Source organism: Xiphias gladius, chromosome 18, assembly GCF_016859285.1.
Source record: "Xiphias gladius isolate SHS-SW01 ecotype Sanya breed wild chromosome 18, ASM1685928v1, whole genome shotgun sequence".
Lineage (NCBI taxonomy): Eukaryota > Metazoa > Chordata > Actinopteri > Istiophoriformes > Xiphiidae > Xiphias > Xiphias gladius.
Window position 1 is genome coordinate 20,876,807 of NC_053417.1, and position 22,393 is coordinate 20,899,199.

A 22,393-nucleotide genomic window follows, 5' to 3' on the forward strand; every position below is an offset into this window, starting at 1 on the left:
CACAACGTGCCAGGTTTAAAAAAAAAAATTTTTAAAAGACACAGTGTTATTATTTTGACTTTTTCCAGGGAATGATGCTGTGATACGTTTCGTGTCTAAATTAAATCAAAGTAGACTTTTACAGATGAACGTGTTTTACAGCTCACTGCTTCCACGTGGACATATACTGCCTCCTAGTGGCTGAATCTTTCCAATGACTCTAGGTGACTTTCCTCAAATATCCCCAAAGCATTCTCCCCTGCAGAGGGCCCCCTTGTCAAAGTTATCGCATCTTAATTCACCTCCTTGTTCTCCGTCTCATGAGATCATACAGAACGATGAAAATCCACTATATTTGAAAGTGTAAGAGCGACAAGGTGTACGAATCTGACTTGTTGCACAGAATAAAGAAAGGTTCATATTGAGAGCTTGTGATGTGACAGTGTAAGGAAGCGCGTAAACATCCCTATTTCTACCCCCAAGCAGCCAGAGCAGATGGCATTTCATAACCAATCACCATTTCAGATTCTATTGCCCAATCAGTTTTACATTTATATGTAAAGTAGCCTACTATTCCAGCAGATCAACAGATGGCTCCAAATGTACGCTGGGGGACACTTATATAAAGACTTTATGATTTTGTTCCTCATTCCAATCCAAAAACAGATTTTAAAAATAGCAAAAGGAGGCTATGTGCAGATGTTAAGACACATGATGAGATGCTATCTCATGACAGTTGAGAATGTGTGGTGTATAATGACTTGAAAAAATTGGCTACTGCACTTGGAACAGAGGTATTTTTCTTTTTGTTTTTTATGGCCATTTTATTATTTACTTCATATCTCAAAGAGAAAGGGATACTTTGGAGAGTTAGAAACTCAGACCAAAGTGTACACCTCAGTCGAGCCAAGGACACACTTTTATCTATATCTATACACACACATTCACACACACTCCTATATAGATACCCACATACATGCATACATACAACTACAAACAGTAGTATATTCTTTAACTGTGCATCATATTTTAATAAGGTAATCATGTTTTTCATAAAATATAATCTATACAATAAATAACTACATTTCAAATATTTTACTATTCTACTACCATTTCAAATTAATGAAATAAAGCATAAACAACAACATTTGCTCCTGAACTGTAATGAAGTAGAAGTATCAAGTAGCATGAAATGGTAGGTACTTGTACTGCACCTTAAGAACAATACTTGAGTACATGTACTTAGTTCCATCCTGCCACTGGTATTTTCCCAGTAAGCATTGATTTGATGACTTGCAGATCAATAAATGTCAAACTAAACGTTAAATTTGATGAAAATTGATTTTTTTTCTCTAGTTTACATATAACTAATGTTTAAACAGCATTTTAATGACTAAAACAACCTTCCTTTTTCAATCAAAATTTTTTGGGTTCAAAAACCCCTCAGTCTTTCAACCTAAAAATAACCAAATGAATGCTCACTGGGTTTATCATGTATTAGAAGTCAATTAGTCACCATAATTCCTGTTATCACTGCTAGTAGCAGTATAATTTACCCCATTCTGACACCACTCCTGTGGCATAATACTTGCAGCAGAAATGGAAGGAAGTAGAGTTAATGCCCTTGAGTCCTAATTTTTTTTTTTTTTTTTTTTAAATCTAAAAGAAGTTGTTCTTGTGGATTAAAACAGAACAGAGGAAGACGCATGAACACAAAAGCTTAACAACCTCACGGATATGTATGTTTATCTCTTAAATCATTTAATAAACAAACTGATTAAAATAAATACACATTTTATGGTCCTTTCCTTTGGTTTAATAAAACAATACTGTAAGAGGCTCACATCGAATCTGACTACAAACCAAGTCTAAAAAGGAAACACCTCCTCCCGGGCTGGAAAACAAACTTTTCCAAGACTGTGGGAAGTTCACTCGTAACCTGCTACATGTCTGTTGTGTGCTACATCCATTAACCTTGAAATCAGTCATTTAACAAAGCATAATCTCTTTATAGTGCATCAGTGCTGAATGATGCACAGAAAAAGTTATTCTGACCCCCTCATGATAAGTAATGAAAGGATTTATTAAATTCACTGAGCTAAGAAGCGACATCTCTCATGTGCTTGGTCAAAGTTCTTTAAGGCTTTTTTTAAAGTATAAAAGTATAATGACATCCTCTAGCTCTGGCGTGAAAAATTTAGGGTTTGGCCTGAAGCTGGAGCAGAGTCCACTTAATGTAAATTGACATACCTTCACTGAACAGTTAGTCATTAATAAGCACTATATCCAAAATACTTCTGTTAAAACTGTAGATTAAAAGCCCAACCCTTTACATCTTTACATAGCACTCGTGCATTCACATTGTGTGCTATACATTCTCTTTAGCATGCACGGCACTTTGGCTTACATGCGAGGAAAAACAGCAAAATCACCGACATAAATAAATGACAAGGTAAAAGAGGAAAAGAAATCTCATCTTTGCTCAACAAATAAAATTATTTTCAATAGCCACAGCAGACAACTTATTCGGTTAACAGAATCATTGTCCGACATGCACAAAAGAGGCGTAACACAAAATACAGTGTCATTAAAAATACAGTTTAAAGTCAGTGCTCTTTACACTGACTTTCTCCTTGAACGAGGGAAGTCCCGGAAGCTATGCCCAGGTGAGAGCGTGCTTCCTGGGGAAGAGAGTCCAGTGTTGTCCCTGGAACCTGGCGAGCAGCCCTGGATCCTATAAGAGACCGAGTTGTAATAGACCGAATTGATATTGCAGCCGTGCTGTTCACTGTGGGAGAGAAAAGGGCTTTCACAAATACCTAAGCGGTAGCACACACAGGAGCAGAGGGAGCTGAGGCTCGACTCCGGCCTGCGTCTCCCTGCCTTGATCTGAAAATGCAGCTTGTGCCTGCAGGGGCTTCTTCGCCTCTCCTGATCCTCCACTGGGGAAGCGATGAGGTTGGTGCGGCTGGTTCCTTCCTCCATCGGGAGAAAGAGTGTACTGTGGCTGCGGCTGTGCACTACGTTGCTCCTGTTCCTCTCCCTGTGGCTGCCTCTGCTCTGTTCATCTGCAACACGGAGACCCACAGTCCCATCCAAAAGCCCTCTGTCCCTCTTCAGCGACGCCCTCTCTTGGGCATCTCTCCTCTCATCCTCAGTGTTCATGGTGAGGAAGCGAAGCACCACCAAATTAAGGAAGGCTCCAATAACGGTTAGCCCCACCAGAATGTACATGAAACTGAACGCCACATAAGGCGTTTTCTCCTGGAGGTCCTCCTTTTTCTGCAGGGCCACAAAGTCCCCAAAGCCAATAGTGGTGAGCGTGATGAAACAGTAGTAGTAAGCATGGAAGAAGCTCCATCCCTCAAAGTGGGAGAAAGCTGCAGCTCCCACACACAGTGTTCCGATGCAGGACAGGAAGCCCACCAGGACCATGTTCTCCATCGACACTTCAGTGCGTTGAAAGCCCAGGCACTGCTTCGCCTTATGGAGGAGATAGCGCACAAATGTGTTCATCCTCTCTCCCAGGCTCTGGAACATGACCAAGGTGAGGGGAATGCCCAGTACAGCGTAGAACATGCAGAAGACCTTTCCTGCATCTGTGCCTGGTGCTGCATGTCCATAACCTTAATGCAGAGAGATGAAAATGAGGAGGACACTGTGACGCATACTGTAGTAACCCTTGGGTGGTAAAAACATGGACTAATTTTTTTAAATTTATTTATTCAAAAAGGCTTGAATGTGGAAGTCATGTAGAAAATATAAAGCGTTCCACTCTTAATACTATGGCCAATGAGTAAACCAGTATTTAACAAAAAAAGATGGATGCATTACATTAACTTACCAATGGTGGTGATGACTGTTATGGCAAAGTAAAAAGAGCCAGCAAATTTCCACTGTCTCCCGGCGCGATGGGGCTCAGCTTGCAGCACCACTCGCTCGATTTCGCGGTAGTCGTCCTCGGAGAAGCGGTACTTCTTCTTCATCTCGTTGCGCTTCTGCTCCAAGATGCGTCGGCGGGAGCTCTCCGACTCGGACTCCAGCGCGTCAAACACCGCGGCGCCGACCAGCAAGTAGGAGAACATGCAGAGGATGAGCGACAGGGTCCGGACGTTTTGCTTCTTCATCCTCGGCGTCGACCGTGAAAAGTCGGGAGCGGACTGGTACAGTTACAGGTGCTACGGTTCTTCAGCGTAGACCCCACATTGGTGTTGCAGCCTGTTGCGTGGACCGTAGTAGCCGGAGAGACGGGAGGAAAAATAAAACCTGGAAATCTATCTCACCAGGTTCAAATATCCTGTTAATGTAGAAACGCTCATATTCTGCGGTGCGCATTGAGAGCGACAGATGAGAAAGTGGCCTCAGCCTTTACTCTTCGCATGCGCAAACCATTCGCCAATAAAAAGCCGTGTGTAATGGAATATATGTAGGCTATATGACACATAGTAAGCTCTGCCACCAAGGTTCGGTCTCGTCACACCTGCGAGCAACAAGTGAGGTCCCGGCTCGACCCAGCAGGTACCAAACTAACATGAGGAGGGTGGTGGTGGTGGTGGTGGTGAGGGGTTACCATGGACAGCAACCAGTGGGATTTGTACTGGCCGTGTAAGCTGCGCATCCTAGGTGGAGACATACAGAGGCCGAGAAACATGGAAAACCAGGGTTTAGGCAGCACAGGCACACTGCATCTCCCCTGGCATTAAGTGTGTTCTACAAGTTAAGTTTTGCATGTTTACAAGCACACCATCACAAGGCTTTCCTAAAATGTGTACGTTCCTCAGTGTTCCTTACAAAAGTAAAGTACTAAAAACATGATACATCGATGGATTAATGAAAAGGTTTGTGCTGCTGAGATTAAAAAAGATAAAATAAAACCATGACGACTGAAATTAGAGTAAAACCTGTTGGCAAAGAAATCAACTCAGGAATCCTGTTTGATCCAGGAACTAAGTAGTTATTACGACGGGTGAAGACAAAATTTAGTTGAAGTTTTTGAGACCTTGCAATGATGTCATCCCTGGTTAATTATAATCCCTTTACAATTATCTTTTTCTATCATCCATAATCTCTTCTATTATATTCAGTAGCACAATAAGTATTTAATTGCTGATTAAATAACACTGCTTTACAAAAACAAAAAAAAATTATGTGAACTGTGGAAATTTTAAATCAAGTAGCAGGAACAAAATAAGGAAAACAAATGGACTAATAAAAATAGGTCAACTAATATACCAACCTAATATACATATGAATACACAAATATACATGAAAATTTGTACACACACGCATATACACACACATGATAGCGAGTTGAAATTAAATGATCGGAAAGCCAATCCAAAAAAGAGAAGAACACACGTCTCAAAAGAAGAGGGATTTTCTTACAGTGTCCTAACAGCAGGAGACGCACATTTACTGCTAGTTTCTTTGGCTTGACGACTTCAGTCTCATTCAGTTTGAAAACACGATCATTTCATTTTCACGGATATTCAGAACGTCTGTCACATTAGAGAACTGGTTCATGCGTGTACAGTGGCCAAATAAACCACATCACTGCACTAGATGCTTCTGGAAACCTACTGTAGGTGATGCTGGTTGCCATGGTTACTCATACCAGAAGCACAGTCTCGGACTGTCAGTGAGGTTGAAGCTAATACGTTAAGCGTAATGATCCAGGCCCTCGTTCAGTGAATCATGATGTCACTGCATCGCAACACGCAAACAAGTATTATCGTCCAGGCTGGATTTTTCTGGTCAAACATGTAAAAGAAAGAATAGAAATTTCCCAGAGCTGTATCAAATACTAACTGAATAAAAAGCATCCTCCTTATGTCACAGTGGGTATTAGGAGCACCAGCAGGGTATTTCGGGTGGATTACTGTGAGTTCTTTTGTTCCTCTCAAACAGAGCAACCTCTCTCAGTGGCCCCTGTTTTTGTGTTAAGTGGCTAAATCAGCACACTTATAGCCCTGTTGTGATTCAAACCAGCGCTCCATAAATCAATTACATCCCAGCTGATAAGAGAGGAACCTGAAGCCCTAATAGCCACCCATCAATCCACACAGCTTGTATTCACATCCTTTTCGAAGCCCAAGGACCTGGAACACAGTGAGGAGGCCCATCAATCACCAATCGGGCCTGGGCTTAAGGATAAGTATTTTGACTCCAAGAGAGGATTCATTGATTTAGTTTCGCTCCCTGTCCTCTAATCTCAGGTACATTTCATTATCACACACACATATTACCATGTAATTTACAAGGAACAATGAAAACAAATGAAGTTAAATATGGAAATGCCATCCTTTGTCCACTCCAGCTCATAATGCCTCTTCTTTCCACTAAATATTCACTCTTAAATTCTTGCAATAAAAGAGGCCTGCTGTTACATTATCTTCGTGAGGGTTGCTGAATGACAGCTGGATGGCTACAAATTTCTCCAAAAAAAAGGAATGCTTTTGCTAAAGATACAGTAATATAAAAATGTTTTTTTAACTCATAAAATCAAAAAAGGACCTCCTCAGTGGGCATGGTGATGCTGAGAATATGCAGATGGTAGAACCATTTTAAAGATTCACATGGCATCATGCAGAGAGAAGAGGACCTTGGTGCCTGAAGACATTTCTCTACTAAATAAAACCCATCTGCCAATTCTGCAACAACAAAAATGCAAATCTGGCAAAATCCTAGAGGATGGCTTGTAAAAATTAAGCTTCTCTGTAAAAGCCAAACTTTTAGAATGGAAAGAGGGTCTTTAGCAGGGAATAGCAGCTGTACTTTGACAAGGATTGGAGAAAATTACAGACAGGGACGATACAGGAGTGCGAGATTAGGAAGCAGCTTGATACAGAGAGAGGATCTGTGTGCAGACAAACCTGTTGTCAAAGAAGTCAGTGTACATACGCTGGGGGCCTGAAGACATCAAGATAAGGGTATGGACAGCTGTGAATTTAACTGCAAGGGCTTTTAATCAAGATAATGATCTGCTGGCTTCCTTTGACTCAAAGACATGATGATTTAGGACATATAATGCATCAGAATTTGAATTTTGCAGTTTAGGGGAGAAATACACAAAAGAAAGAAGCATTTAAAAAAAAAAAAAAAAAAAAAGCAACGGGATGATAACAGGGATGAGGCGTCTTTGGTGTCATGTCACAGTGCCTTTATGTGCCAGCCGTAAAAAAGACGCAAAAAACACAAGCAACAGCCTCTCAAACCAAGCCTGATATAAAATGTGTAGGGAGAAAAAGGTATTACAATTTTTTTTATTTTTTAAAGAGAATGTGGGTACGTTTACTGTCCTTGAACATTGCTTTACACAAATTTTTAATTAATAAAAGCTCCAGAACAGCCACTAAATGGTATTTGTTTCTGAGACATTGTTTTTTTCCCATGTCAAGAAAGAATTTTCAATCTGGACAGACTGGACAAACCACACATAATTGTTTCCACCAACATGAACAGAGTCATGAGATCAGTCAGCACACCCAAATCATATTCACAGTCAGCTCAACAGTCGTAATGGGTGTCCCCACCTTAAGCCAACATGGCTAAGAAGTCCTTAAAGTGCTCAGGAAGAAAAAAAATAGAAAAAAAATTCAATTCAATTCCATGACAACTGCACAACTTCATATGCTCAATTCGTGGAAGATGGTGAGATTCAATGAAAAGCTCCACAACAACATGTACTTAATGGAGCTCGAGGGAGATTTTTTTTTTTTTGTGTCAAGGTCTATGGCCAAGTATGAACTTTTAAGTTCCAACTTTTGTAATGGTTTTTATAAGTCACAGAGAGGTCATATATGCAGAGAATCATAGTTATGGGTATTTTTGCATGCAAGTTTTTGCATGCAGCAGTGGGACCTCAGAGATGCAGCTATGCTACTATGGAATAGTAATCAAAAGACATCATTTTGCATTCATGCCCAAATTTAAGCAAGTACTGTAGCTTGCAGAGTTAATGGCATGTCAGCTCAGTTCACACTGCAACTCTCAGACACACAGTAGGCTGTATGCTCTCTGGATGTAGTCTCTTCAGAAATACTTGCGCTATAATAAGCGCAGCGAGAGAACACGACTAAAACGGTTTTACCTGTCAGAATAGAAAAGTAATGGCCTTTATCAAAAAAGGAGAACATACCAGGTAAGACAAGGCAATATTAGAAAAGCAAGAGTAATGATTATCCCCTCAGCTCTTTCACTTACTGACTGAATTATAGTTGGTGTTATAGTACAATACCCAGAGGCCCGTCTACTTTGTATATGGGGGGGGGACTAGATCCATCTGTAACCATTGATGGATAAGTGAATGGCCTTACCGGACACAGGCTCAGGGGCCAAAGGGGTGAGGGGGGCCCTGGTCTTTATCTGCAAAATATCAGACAGAGAGAGAGAGAGAGAGAGACACACACAAAATGACTTAAATACCATAAGAGATATCAAAGAAACACAAAGACCCTCAACAACTACAAAGAGATGCAAAAAGACTACAACCAGATACAAAACAACCAGATAGAGAAACTACCACAGAGACACACAATGACTACAAAGATACACAAAATGATGCAAAACCACCACAAAGATAAGCAAAACATCTACAAAGACATAAGAAATGTCTTCAAAGAGATGCAGAAGTGTCACGGTCTAGCACTAGAAGGACTAAAATTGTATGACTCAAAGACATTGATGAAAAGTTCAAGACAGTGTACCTTTTATTAAGGCTCAGCAGACAAAAACAGGCTTGGATAAACAGGAATTGAAGTCAACGAGTGTCAGTGGTCGGCAACAGGCAGGCAGGAGAACCAGGCAAAAAAGGTGAAGGGGCAGACAAAAGGCAAAGTCCAAAAACAGTTAAGTAAGGCGGGACTGCCACCGCTAGGATGGTACAATAGCTAATCTGAGAGTGTAGGTGGGAATGGATGGGAATTAATTAGGAAATGAGGAACAGGTGAGTGGGTGGGCGGGGAGGAGTCGGGTGGCTGGAAAGCAGGAAGGGCTGGGGTTACTGCAGGGCTGGTGGGAGGGGCAGTGTCTGAAATGACTATGAGAGTTACTGATACTTGGCAAAGGCAGGCAGAGAATGAATTAATAACTGAGTGAAGTGTGACACACAATGACCACAAGGAGACACCCAATAAGTGCAAAGAGATGCAAAAAAACCACAGAGACGCAAAGCAACACCACCACAAAGAGATGTTGTGTCATAATCCGTCCAATGCCTTGAACACATTGGTATTTGCAACATCTGAGAGTTCATCTTACCTCTTATGTCATTTTCGACTATTGTGATGACAAGTCGGCCAAACTCAACATAGAGCATTGTAGAAAATCCCTGAATGTTCCCCTTTATATTTTTTAATTCTTCGTCTGTAAAATAATGTTAGTGCGCATTCTCTTCTTATACTTTCTGTTCTTGCAATTCACTTATTCACTTTTATTTTAGAAATTAATTGCTGTAAACAAATTACATCAACTTCATAAAGACTGATGGAAACTATAGGCCTTGCCAGGTTTTCTAGAAGTGACAAAATTTTAAATGTACGGTATGCTTTAACTTCAGGGCTACAACTATAATAATGGATGAAATAATGTAATAATAAAAATAATGAAATAATAATGAAAAGTATTTTCATTATCATTATCTGCTGATTATTTTCACAATCAATCGATTTGCCAATAAAATATCAGAAAATAGTTAAAAATATCTGTTATAATGTCCCGTGTCCAAGGTGATGTCTTAAAATTCTTGTTTTGTCTGACTAGCAGTCCAAAACCCAAATATATTCAGTTTACTATTGTATATGACAAAGAAGAGCATCAAATCCTCATATTAGACAAGATGGAACCAGGGAATGTTTGCCATATTTGGTTAAAAAATGACTAAAACAATTATTAATTTTTCAGAATAGTTGCTGATTAATCTTCTGGTGATCAACTAATCGATTAATTATGGACTAATCATTGCAGCTCTATTTAAGGTCTATGATCACTTAACAGCCAGTAAACAGAGTAGATGTCTGAAAGTGTGATTAAGTTCAAATTTAGTGTAGTTGCAATGTAAGGATTAACTACATAGAGATTTACACATTAGTAAATTAAAACAGGTTGTTCCAAACAAACTAGTTCTTATGTAGAGATTATTCATTACTAGATTTACCCCCATTAATGGCCAAGTTTAACTGTTGTGTGGCTAACTGAACCAGCTGCCACAACTAACGTTAGCTTGCTGATATGAAACATTTTGACCTATCTTTGAATAGGTAAAAGAGGCAATACGGAAAATGGTAAACATATCTGCCCTGACACTTGATCTAAATGCTTTTTTAATGACATTGTGAACTGGAAAGATTTTAGATTACACTTCACAAAAATAACACAATATTCCTCAAATGTGTTAACGTCCGACTTAATAACTAAACTTTATTGGTTATTTTAGCATAATCTGATATTTCCCAGTCAGTCTAAACTGCGTGAGTACCGTTAACTCTGAAACACGCATTTGTCCATGTATGCATATAGAAGTAAAATGAAGTAATAAGGACATTTACAAAGGATTGGCAGTTAAGTAATACTATCTTGACCCTTTAAAACTGTTAATACTGGAAGTTATTTTACAGCTTGTGATTCTACACTTATATTCTGTTCAGCGCCATATTTGATTGTTTTTGATGGAACAGCACTACAGATGTCTCTTTGCAAACTGATTTACACATAACTAAGGTCTTTACCAGCCATGACATTGCTTAAGCTTTAGTGGTCCAACCCAATTTAGTAAATCACTACTAAGAACTTCAACAAACTTAGCAATGGATCTATGATTAGCTGGTGCAACCCAGTCCAGAGCTGTAGAAATGTAGCCAGGTTATAATGGAAGTTTTAGTTATCTGTAAATTAAAACAGGCAACATCACACAAACTACTACTTATCTAAAGATTAGTTGGTACTAAATAATTACACACAGTAACTGCCAGGTGTAATTGCTTCCCGAACCAACTGTCAAAGCTAACGTTAGCTTGCTAATACTGTATTTGACCCCTTTAGAGTGAAAACTAAATGAGGTAACATGATACTGTTGAAAATATTTGACCTGGCACTCAATTAAAATGCTGTTTTACAATGTAAACTCAAAAGCGTTTAAATTGTATTTCACAAAAAAACATACCATAGTGTTTCCTTAAATTACAAAACATTATGCCCATAATGTTTTACTGAAAATACCATTAGTTAGGTTCGGTGGTGAAGAAGTACTCAGATACTTAACTTGCATAAAAGTAGCAATACCATAGTGTAGAAATACTCTGTTACTAACAGTCATGCATTCAAAATTTTACTTAAGCAAACGTACAAAAGTATTAGCATCAAAATATACTCATGCTGGGTACATTTCCTAACAGTATGTAATTTTTCAGTGAGGTACAATTTCCCCCTGGGGTACAATAAAGTCTTATCTTAACGTGTAATAATAGATCATTATATATACATGTTGATTATGTTTTTTATTATTAATCTGAACCTGCAAAGTAACCACTATTCAAATAAAGGCAATATTTGCCTCTGAGTTGTAGTGGAGTATAAGTATAGCGTAGCAGAAAATAGAAAATACTAGAGTAAAGTGCAAGTTCTTAAAATTGTACTTAAGTAAGTATTTTAGTAAAAATACTTAGTTACTTTCCACAATTGGCTAGGTTAGTGTAATCATAATACCCCCCACTCATTCTCAGCTGTATACTAACTCTGAAACAAGCATATTTCTCAATCTATGGATATATAAATAAAGCAAAGCCATTAATAAAGAATGAGCAGTTAGGTTTAATAAGTATGGGTTTGTTGTTTGGCCTCCCTAAAACTGTTATTTTTGGGGAGTTATGGTACAGCTTGTGATGCTACAGAGACTTTCTGTTTACACTGTTGATTGCTTTTGACAGACCAGACTTGCAGATGTTTGCTGTTACCAATTTACACTTAACTGAAGTCTTTACTAGCTAAGTCATTCCATAAATTTTTATGCTGTTCCTTAAGTTTTAATAGTGCAGTCTGGTTTAGTAAATCAGTTTGAAACTAGCTAGTAGTTAGTAATAACTTTGGAAGGACTTTAAACACAAACTTAGCCATGAAGCTGGTGCAACAATCCTGGTGAGCAGAATTCCTCCAGAATAATAATCTCTGTGTATATTACAATTTTTTCCATCTGTATTGATCGCACTGAGAATAAGGCAATAGGGAATCCATTTTATAAAGCAGAGGCACTAAATAGCAAACAGCAAATCCTGGATGCCTGCAGAGCCCTCTGGTTTCCACAGTAACTAGGACCAAAAATAGAAACCCACACCAGCTGCCATTCAACATTGAATCCCCTGTGATAATACACTATTCTATTTAAACATTCTAATGGTGGTGGTGGTGGGTGGGGGGGTTGTGTGTGACGTGCTTTCTAAAGCTCATGTTACTATGTTCAAACTGTACAATATTGAATATGATCTATCTTCAAATATGAAGATCTTCATAAATTCGCCTTTCCGAAAAGTTTCTCCTACCACAGGGGCTGCCTATTAGTGGCTATTGGTAAGACTAGTGGAACCAGTTATACAGTGATGGTTGCAGGACAGCTGACCAGCCGCTGGCATTCAGATGAAGCTGCCTATCAAGCCAGTAGGACCAGCCACTGTAGTTTAACCTGAGCAGATACAATGTAGATATAAGGCCGGGTCATGCTCCTGAGTATCTTCTCTCTGCCTGGGTGAAGACAGGCTGCTTTAAAGGTGCACCAGGTCAAATAAGGATGTGAGAACGTCTCTGATATAACCATGGATGGATTACTGAACGAGCCGGGCACAGCCCCAGGAACAAAAGTTGTCAGGAGGACCATGGGCTATGGATGAAATGATTGTTGAACATTTGTTATTGGAAAGTTGATCAGCTGGAAGTCAATCAGCTGATTTTCTTCTCAATGGTATGTCAAACATTATGTACTGGTTTTCTGCAGTGTTTTTACAGGTATTTGAGTTGTCATAATCTACATTATTGTCTCACTATCTCTTGTGGGTATGTGCATGCCTGTCACCTCATCCCAAACCAAACATAGCCCCACAGACATGGAAATATAATAATTTAGCAGCAAGCGTTGAAGATAGTGGTTTTCTCATTTTTACATCTGCCTCAAAAGCAGTGTAATATTTAGACTTAAATGAAAAACATGTTAGATCTTGACAAATTTCCCAAATCTAGATCATCATCAAAATCTCATTAACTTTGGGCCACAGGCCACTGGCACATCTGGCCTACAAATCTTAGTGAGACATTCTGCTAACAAACAGACAAACATTCAGTATCTGTTAAAAATATTTTAATATGTAGGCTGTTATACAATATCAGTTTGCTGTTAGGTCTTAATGAGTTTATGGTCTTTTACGAGTCTGGTCTGCTGTTCCTCATTTTTTTCCCTTCATATTCCCACAATATTGCATTTGTTAACGCCTTAATAAACAGGGGGCTGTCGTCGGACCTGTCATTACAAACTCTTTACTCTTTACAAACGTTTCATCAAAATCACAGGACTTTATATTAAATTCCTGTAGAGATCCCAGAGTTTCCAAAGATACCTTAGGCTGAATTTTGGGTAAATGTGTATAAAAATACTTTACAAGATATGTAGAATACTTACATCTGATTTTATTGTGCAATCATAAAAAAACACAATATCTTGGGTTTAAATATTTCACTCTGAGTAGACATCATTTAGCTTTAACAAACACCTGGAAAAAGCTGACACAAAATATATACATCCGAATTTCAGATGATTTTAATAACCTTAAAGCTACTTAAAGTAGAAATTAAAAAGGCTATACTACACATTAAGAGGTTAATAAAATAGATCTCATGTTATTTTATATAGTGTTATTGATTTTAAAATTTGTTGGTTTATTAGTAATCAGTACAACAATCATAGCATGACTGATGCTCTGGATTACATAATAGTCAAGTGAGAGTTCTCCTGTACTTAAGATGAGCTGCCTGACTCATATCAGCTGGTTTGCAGCTTTTATCAGCATCAGCCAAAACAGCAAGTGTGCCGCCTTCAGGCTGTGTCGGATAAATCGACACGTTCATTAGAAAGCACATTAATAACACGTAATTAAGTGCCAAATAACACTGTAATGTTGTGATATTTATCTTACAACACTTGACAGGATAGCATGTTTAATCCAAAAGGAAAAAAATACCTCCCTGGGGCTAAGTGATGAAGAACTGTAGCTACCTGGTCATAAAGTGAGGCAGAAACTCAACAATACAGGTCTTCAGTGTTTTTCTCTTGAGCATATGTTGCCACAAAAGCCATGTCTTTAAAGACTAATTCCGTTTCCTATCAAAGTAATTTGGAACGCAAATGTGTGTCAAGTAGTGTTGAGGTTAGATAATTGCTACTTAGGGGGAGTGCGTGAAGGCAGCATCAGCACTGCAGCCGCCAACGGTGCCGCTGTCTGACGATGGTAGACTGGAAAGACGGATGGTCAGGGCCGTCCCCGTCTTACCTGAACATGCAAGTGTAACTTGATTCGTGTCCGTTTGTAGTGCTGAACCGGGCTACACGTTTATTTAGCGTTAGCTACTCATACAACTTGTGTTTTTTAATCATGGAGGACGACTGTGTTTGTGAGTACGACTCGACCTGGGACACAGAGAGTGATGGAGACGACCCGGCCGGAGAGAGCCAAACCCGTCGGTCAAGTCAAGACAAAAACAAATCTGGTTGGACTTTAGTACGTGCTTTCATTCTTACTCTGCGAAACCGCAGCTTACCTAAAGGCTGTCACAGCGTGGAGCATGTTGACTCCTGAGTCGCTGCGTTCGCACCCGGCCAGGCGTTCGTATTATTGCCATGACTGGAAAGCTAATGTTAGCTTTATGCCTGACTGCTGCGGGCTTGCTAACTAGCCTAGCTAGCCGTTGACGTTAGCTCAGCTCTGAAGGATTTAAAGTCCCCGGCGTTGCGTTTATATGTTAATGTTGGGCCGCTTACAGTGAGCGGGGTGGTACATTGATTAGCTCGGCCATATATATGTCGACTTGTATAACGTTATGCAAGGTTTCTGCTGTCATTAGAGACACTACAGGTTGTGGCATCATTAGTAATGATAACTCGACTTGTCACAGTTGCTTTAAATTAGGATGCATCAGCTCTGAGTAACAATGCTACCCTCCCCGAAACCACCACCACCACCTCCACACACACATGCACAATTCATACAGCGGTGAAACATTTGATGCATTTATTTTACTTTTAACTTTTACTTGCAGTGGCATCATACGCACAGAAACGTGAGGGCAGCAAAGGACATGCAGAACTACAGAAGAGGATACCCAGTAAGTAACAGCAACATATTGCAGCAACAAACATCTTGTTTATAACAACTGAGAGTAATCAAATTACGTTTTGTTTATTTGTTTGCCTGTTGTTTTGACAGAATCTTACAGATGATGAGTGCTCAGAAGACAAAATGAACAACTTGCAGTTTTATCTCAATAAGTTTCCCTCCGCTCCTGATGGTAATGTATTTAGACGTTCTTACAAGACATTTTCATTTTATGGGAAAATAGTGTGTGCGGTCACATTCTGCTGTCTTTCTTATTTGGCACAGATATATACATTGAGTCATTTCTTAAGGATTGGAAAAATGACTACAAAAGACTGGAGAGAGTTCACTCCTACATTCAGTGGTATGTATTATTTAACCCTTTGGGAGTGTGTCTTGCATTTCTGCAGTGCTGAGTTATGGATTGAGCTACTGTACCAAGACTGTTCTAAATTTGGATGTTTCCAATATCTTGACATTTATTTTAAATCTCTTAAGTAAGTAGTGTGGTTACGCTGGAAAAGTGATTAAACTAACTAATATTCAAAATAGTTGGTGTGCATACTAAAAAATTCTTGATTTTTTTTTTTGAGTGTGCTGTTGATTATGACACACAATGCTGTGAACAATAGAAATGAAGGGGCCTCTCACTTCCGAAAACAAATCAACTTAATTGACGATGGTAGTGAAACAGCTCCCGTGACACCTCAGAAAGCAAAAAAGAAAAATGACTTTTTTTGCCATCTCTTTGTGCAGTTTAATTGTCAGTGTGATTCTAAAGTCGCAGTGCGGTTGACATCATTCAGTGCGGATGTTGTCATTTCTTTTGTTAAGTGTTTAACTACGTCAGTTGCTTGTTTACTGCAAAAACAGTATACTACAAGGATTAGTATATAGATTATTATATACAATTAGTATGTAGTATGGAAGTGGGACACAGACACAATGTATGCTTCAAAATTAGTATGCAGCGCTAATGTGTACTGCACCATCATGTGTGTATCTTTAGACACTTTTAGTGATAAAAAAAACTTAAAATAGCACACATTCCTCCACTGTTTAAGTATCTTTTCTCAAGCTCATTGTTCAAAATGAAATGATCAAGGAAAAAAAACCCTTCTCATGCACTGACTACAGATCTGATGATTATCTGAATGATCTTTCTACATTTAATTTTTCAAAACGCTGAGATTAACCTCCAAACATTACAGCAGTTTAATTTCAACGGGCCTGATGACAGTTTGCCAGTCTTACCCATCACTACAGCTTGCCTAAAGAGAAACTGTGATTAAGTTGACACATATGTCATGCTGTTACACACTAGGTACGTTTACATGGAGCCTAATATTCCAATTATAATTGGTTTAAGAGCCCAAACACAACAAAAATGCTCCATATAAACCCTTCAATTGGAATAAGAAGCCCAAACAGATTGAAACTTCAATTGGTTGCAGAGGGGTAGTTTAAACCTTTTCATAACCCGATCAAAAGAAATACTTTACCATGTAAACGATTAAACCTGATTACTTTCTGATTACTGCGTTCTGGCTGCATTCTTTCTGCGCATTCCCTCCGCCTCGACATAAATGCGTGGGGACGTACGTTTCTCCACCTGCCAAAAATGGCGGCTTCCAAGCTTAATTGGTCCTCTAATAGATAAATACATGATAGAAATCCGTTCTCAGAGAGCTGATCACACACGTGCCAAAGAGATGAGATAGCCATTGAGGACGGCGAATGCATGATGTATCCATCGCTTTCGCGTTTTTCACACAGCTCTTCTGATTAAATGTGTAGGCGCACGCAAACAGCAGACCGAAATCTTCAGTCGGAATGATTTCAGCCAAAATGAAAAGACTTGTGTCTCTCGTGAATCCCAGCTAGTGTTGAGTTTTGTGCGCTGATTCTAAACTTTTTATTAGAAAGATGTCTTTTCTGAAGTCACGGCGCTTCAGAGTTGTTTGTGGCTTCTTTTTTTGGGATGAAGCACCAGGAAAATATTTAATGTTTGTGATACGAACAGTCACAGGGACAGCTGACATCATCTTCATTGAATTAGAGTACAGTTTCATTAGATGTTAATTGGTTTTGTGTTGTGTCTCTCGTGAATCCTCTGCAATTGTAAGGTTGTTTCCACTGCGAGAACCGGGGGTTAATTACATGGCTTCAGAACTCACCAAGAAGGAAATTGAGGTAAGGGTATAATAGGAAACAACAAGTCTTTAAATGAACGCTCAGCCAAACAGTTTACTGTGAAGAATTGGCTGTCAACAGTGACTTGCAATTTCTGGCACAACATAAAGCAACACAACAAATTTATTTGACCATTTATGTTGATGCTACAAAGTCATAGCTGATGAGTACGAAGCCAGAATCAAATGCCATCCATTGAGCCAAAGCATCAGTGTATTTCTAATGCTTTGGCTGGAGATGTCACATTAGAAAGGCTCCAAATTCCATGTTGAATCAAACAGAAAATCAAGAATCTGTTAGTTTCTCTAAAAGCACTTCAGTCATTGCTGAGTGATAAATTCTGTCCATAACAAGCCACAGAAGTTAAACCGCTAGACCCACACAACACTTAATGCTTTTAAGGCACTCACACCTTTGTTGCATGTCATCCCCCCTCTGTGTCCTCTCATTTAAAGTCACCTTTCCACTGTACATTTTCAAATTTAAGGCAAAAATTCCCCAAAAAACTACTTAAGCAGAAGTTGAAAGCTGCATTTCTGATAAAATTATGTGTTGGAAATATTGCATTGTGTTAAGTTATTTTTTCCCCCCTTCATTTGCACTAAATTCAGTAGCAGTTCTGCAGTTTTAATAAAAACCTCTACCACACTCAGAGTTCATTTTAACTACTATCCTCTAGTAGTGTAGTTATGTCAACTCATCGTGGACAGTAATGTCTCTAAAAGGCTAAGATGATCGTGAAATCGATCTTATGAACCCTCTTAAGCTTAAAACGTATTTACATCGTAACTGATGATGCCCTTAAAAAATGATCGTAGATTACTGAGTGCCTCTTTCCAACTTGTAGTAGACTAAGAGCATCTGAAGAAGCTCCAGAGCCTCCAAGATGGAAAGAAAAGCTACATGATTTATCGAAGTTTTTATTGTTTTTGTTCGTTTTTAAGTCTATACTTTTATCATGAACACTAAGGTTCTTCAGGTGTTCATGAGTGATTGTGTTTAGATTAAAAAATTAGATTTTTTTTGTAATTTATCTGATCTGTCCTCGACTCCCTCTTCTTACCTAACATAATCTTTTCTGGCTGAAATGGCACCTGACATTCACAGTAGATCAGAGCATATTCATGAAACTCACAAGAACCACTACTGCTTCATTTTAGGTTTATTGGGAGTTAATGAGTAAAATGTCTGCCTCGAACATTTCTTTGTGTTATTTACTATGCTTTCGCTTTGTGATGGATGGATATTTAATAGATAGCACACTGCTTACAGACTGATCAATAAGCCAAGAGAATTTAAGAGCATTTGTACAAATGTTGTTAGAAAACGTGTATTAACTGTATACCAATAGCTGGCCAGGGGGAGATGCAAACCTACTGGATATGCTTAGCATATTGAACTTCATGTATTTATTTGCATGTTTTCATTCTGTGACCATACATGTTTTTATTTTTTTATTTTTATTTGTAATTTATATTTTTATCTCTACTGTGTATGTTATTCAGGCCTTTAAGAAGAATGAGGACGCCAAAAGGAGACTAGTTGAGTCCTATGAACTAATGTTGGGCTTCTATGGCATCCGTTTGGTCAACAAAGAGACAGGTGAAGTGAAACGCGCAGAAAATTGGAAGGAACGCTTTGGAAACCTGGAGCGGTAAATATTAAACATTCTCACATAAACAACGTCTGAGATATGCACATTTTACCTTTTGTAATTTCAGCCTCAAATGTCTAATCTCTTGCAGGAACTTGCACAACAACCTGCGCATCACCCGCATCCTGAAGAGCCTCGGGGAGCTGGGATTTGAGCGCTATCAGGCCCCACTTGTGCGCTTTTTTCTCGAAGAGACTTTAGTCAAAAAGACTCTTAGCAGTGTTAAACGCAGCGTGCTTGACTATTTCTTGTTTGCTGTGCTGGATAGGCAGAAACGTCAGGAGCTCGTGCGCTTTGCCTACCATCACTTTGAGCCAAAGGATAAGTTTGTATGGTGTCCCAGAAAGATTCAGAAACAATTCAGGAAGGCAGAGAAAAGATCTGATGCCATTGGGAATGGAGATGGAAAGGAAGAAGTGTATTCCCGGGGTAAAAGCAAAGATGGAGAAGCCATTGTACAACAAAAAGAGGATGGATTGGATAATGTTACAAAGGTTCAGAAAGGAACTGATAAAACAGCAAGTAAAGACAAAAACAAACTGTCAGAGGCATCCCCTGAGCAAAAACCAGAAGCTGAGACTGTAGGAAATGGAAACGCAGAGACTGAGTCTAATAATGAGATTTTGGGGAATGGAAATGACTCTACAGATGATGTTGATGAAATGGATCAGTCGCCCAGTCCTGACACTGTGGCGGCAAAAACTGAGCCAAGTGCAGACAGTGAGCGCAAATTTACCGACAACTCAAAGGACACCATCCATGAACCAGACAACGGTATGCAAACAGATGGGGACATAGACACTGAAAAACCACCGAAGAAGAAGAGAGAAGATAACAAGGTGCTGCCAAGTAATGGCTCTGCTGGGGACTCAGCCATTGGGCAGATGGAGGAAAAATCTGTTGCTAATAAATCCACTGGTCAAACGAGCCCATCAGTGCAAACCCTACTTAAGACTTCAAAGTACTCGCCCTCTCTTTCTTTGGGAAGGGAGGAAAAAATTCCAAGGACTGAATTTAATCACGTGCCAGATAAAAAGGAAGAGGAAGACACGTCACAGGAAAATGTGTCAGCAACAAATGGGTCACTGACAAGCATCGAAAAACCTGTGGATGAAAGGAGAAATGGGAAGGAGTTGGAGGATATTGATATGGCATCAAACCCCTCGAGCTCAGACCAAAATGTGGGGAATTCGTGAATGAACTGAATGGTTGGAGAAAATAAATTAAATTGAGCTTAAATGAAACTTAATATAGGGACAGAGTATGACTTTGAAAAGACTTTCTGGGCCTTATTTCTACTGTATTTGATGTTTAGATGTTGAGTCTTTTCACTTTGAAGGAGTATATGGATTGATTAATTCACCAAATGTGGGATTGGATGTGACTCAGTTTCTACATGCCCATCAGATAATATTAAAGGATAAGGCTGTTGATATTCTATATTCTGGGGGTTTTTTATTCACCAAATCCCATGAAAAGATCAAAAGTGATGGAAGCGTAAGTTGGTCCCTCAGTACTTTCTGACTTCCCCACCCTGTCTGTTACACTTCCTTTTAAAGACATGCATCTTTAACAATAGGTCAAGAATATATAGTTCTATTTTTTTAAAAGGCTATTTAGTTTTACAGCTGGATCCTACACAGCAGCAGGATGGTGAATGTGGCATTGACTTAAAATAAACGACAGTGCCCAATGTTTATTGTAATGAAGGAGCGTGTCATCTTGTGCAACAGTGCGGCCTCGTTATGGGTTTCATAGCCTCTGGACAACAGTCGAAGACGGCACGGAGGAATAAGCTATAATCAGGCTTTGGCTACACAGACGATACTTGTGAGTTGGATAAATTCATCGTTAGTTTTGGTCTTTTCATGGGATTTCTTGACAATAAGAAAAATATTCAATATTACCAGACGTATCCTTTAAGGTAGTAACGACTAAGACTGTCAGCAACTGACAGTAAATATCTCTACAGAATACATAAAGCACTATTATTAATGTATGTCAATGCAATGATGATTTCAGCATTTTTAACACCTTACTACTTTCACAATTGAACAGTTTTTTGCACTGAGAAATAATTAATTGGAAGAGCCTTTTTTTTTTTTTTCCTTTTTGAGCTGTAAAAGTAAAATCTACTTCTGTTTTGGTTTGTGTTTCTACTGGACCCTGCTGTTCAAATGGATTTAAGACTGAATGTCACTTAAGTTATATTTCAATAATGTTGCACATCTGCATGTTTTCATGCAGATTTGGGAAGTAGACCTTTTGAACAACTGCCAGAAATGAGATAAGACTGCTTGATTGTACAATACGCATGTCTTCTCGGCAGAACTAGCTTTGGCTATAATTTAAAGTCCACTGTATGTTAATTTGAGATGGGTGCAGACCATGGATATTTAGAAGCCAAGGTGGTTATACTGATGCGTCTTTTTATATTTGCACTTAATTTTGAATATTAATTGTTGAATTTATGGTAATTACATAATGAAATGGTACTAACTTTACAAAAGTGCTGAATTCTTTATATATGACTTTTTTTTTCCTAGTAAATACCTGGCTGTTGACTAAGCAAAATAAAGTTATACTATTTTCTGATGCTTTTATGACGTTAATCTGTTTAGCCAAAGTCTGAGTCCTCATCAATTATTAAAATGCAGTTCTCAGGATAACACTGTCAGTTTCTGATCCTATTCCTGAGATTCTTCTTTGATTTTTTTTTTTTTTCCCAGAAGAAAGACGTTGAACTTCGAGATATTGATGCAACACAGCTTGTTCAGACCTCAGGATCAGTGTGGAGTCGAGGGTGTGAGGACAGTTAAAGCAGCAGCAAAAGCAGCGGAGTTTTTTTTGTTGTGTCGTTGTCACCACCTATCTATATCTATATCTCTACCCATCCGGGAATATTATAATAAAAAAAATTCTTTTTTTTTTTTTTTTTTCTTTATTCTTTTTAGAAGCACTCTCACTATATGTTGTTGTCTCTGTGTGGATGGATAATATATATTTTTTTTCATTTTTTTTTTTTTTTTTGATTTTGATGGTTTAATAATAAATTTGTATTTTCTTTTTTTTTTTTTTTTTTTTTTTTTTGTATTTTTTTGTTTGTGTGTCCAAATTTATGATGATGTAATTTGGTAGGGTAGTGTTTTAGTTAAACAACAAACATTCATTGTTCACATTCAGGGAAGACCTTTGATTGTGTGTGTGTGTGTGTGTGGTG

The 22,393-nt window shown here is 38.7% G+C and overlaps 2 protein-coding genes across 7 annotated transcripts; one reads left to right on the forward strand and one right to left on the reverse strand.

Moving 5' to 3' along the window:
• Positions 1-814: 814 nt before the first annotated feature.
• kcnk15 (potassium channel, subfamily K, member 15) lies at positions 815-8,861 on the reverse strand. Of its 4 annotated transcripts, none has more exons than XM_040152744.1 (4): positions 8,685-8,861; positions 8,295-8,343; positions 3,824-4,197; positions 815-3,605 (listed from the first exon to the last, which is right to left on the reverse strand). In XM_040152744.1, exons 3-4 carry the CDS (start codon positions 4,104-4,106, stop codon positions 2,596-2,598), a joined length of 1,293 nt encoding a protein of 430 aa, XP_040008678.1. In that variant the 5' UTR covers positions 4,107-4,197; positions 8,295-8,343; positions 8,685-8,861; the 3' UTR covers positions 815-2,595. The 4 variants fall into 4 exon arrangements, with proteins under 4 accessions (XP_040008678.1, XP_040008680.1, XP_040008679.1 ...); XM_040152746.1 differs by having other exon boundaries at positions 3,824-4,598; XM_040152745.1 differs by having other exon boundaries at positions 8,182-8,343.
• Positions 8,862-14,426: 5,565 nt separating this feature from the next.
• ogfr (opioid growth factor receptor) lies at positions 14,427-21,765 on the forward strand. Of its 3 annotated transcripts, none has more exons than XM_040152738.1 (7): positions 14,427-14,732; positions 15,271-15,336; positions 15,438-15,519; positions 15,612-15,690; positions 17,453-17,519; positions 19,025-19,173; positions 19,241-21,765. In XM_040152738.1, exons 1-7 carry the CDS (start codon positions 14,607-14,609, stop codon positions 20,367-20,369), a joined length of 1,698 nt encoding a protein of 565 aa, XP_040008672.1. In that variant the 5' UTR covers positions 14,427-14,606; the 3' UTR covers positions 20,370-21,765. The 3 variants fall into 3 exon arrangements, with proteins under 3 accessions (XP_040008672.1, XP_040008673.1, XP_040008674.1); XM_040152739.1 differs by having other exon boundaries at positions 19,265-21,765; XM_040152740.1 differs by lacking the exon at positions 14,427-14,732 and adding an exon at positions 15,020-15,156.
• The last annotated feature ends 628 nt before the right edge of the window (positions 21,766-22,393 follow it).

Coding starts and splice junctions, on each gene's coding strand:
- ogfr (XM_040152738.1), top strand. CDS start 14,607: ATGGAGGACGACTGTGTTTGTGAGTACGACTCGACCTGGGACACAGAG. Junction 15,520..15,611: donor GTTTCCCTCCGCTCCTGATG/GTAATGTATTTA, acceptor TATTTGGCACAG/ATATATACATTGAGTCATTT. Junction 17,520..19,024: donor TCACCAAGAAGGAAATTGAG/GTAAGGGTATAA, acceptor TATGTTATTCAG/GCCTTTAAGAAGAATGAGGA.
- kcnk15 (XM_040152744.1), bottom strand. CDS start 4,106: ATGAAGAAGCAAAACGTCCGGACCCTGTCGCTCATCCTCTGCATGTTC. Junction 3,606..3,823: donor AACAGTCATCACCACCATTG/GTAAGTTAATGT, acceptor CTCTGCATTAAG/GTTATGGACATGCAGCACCA.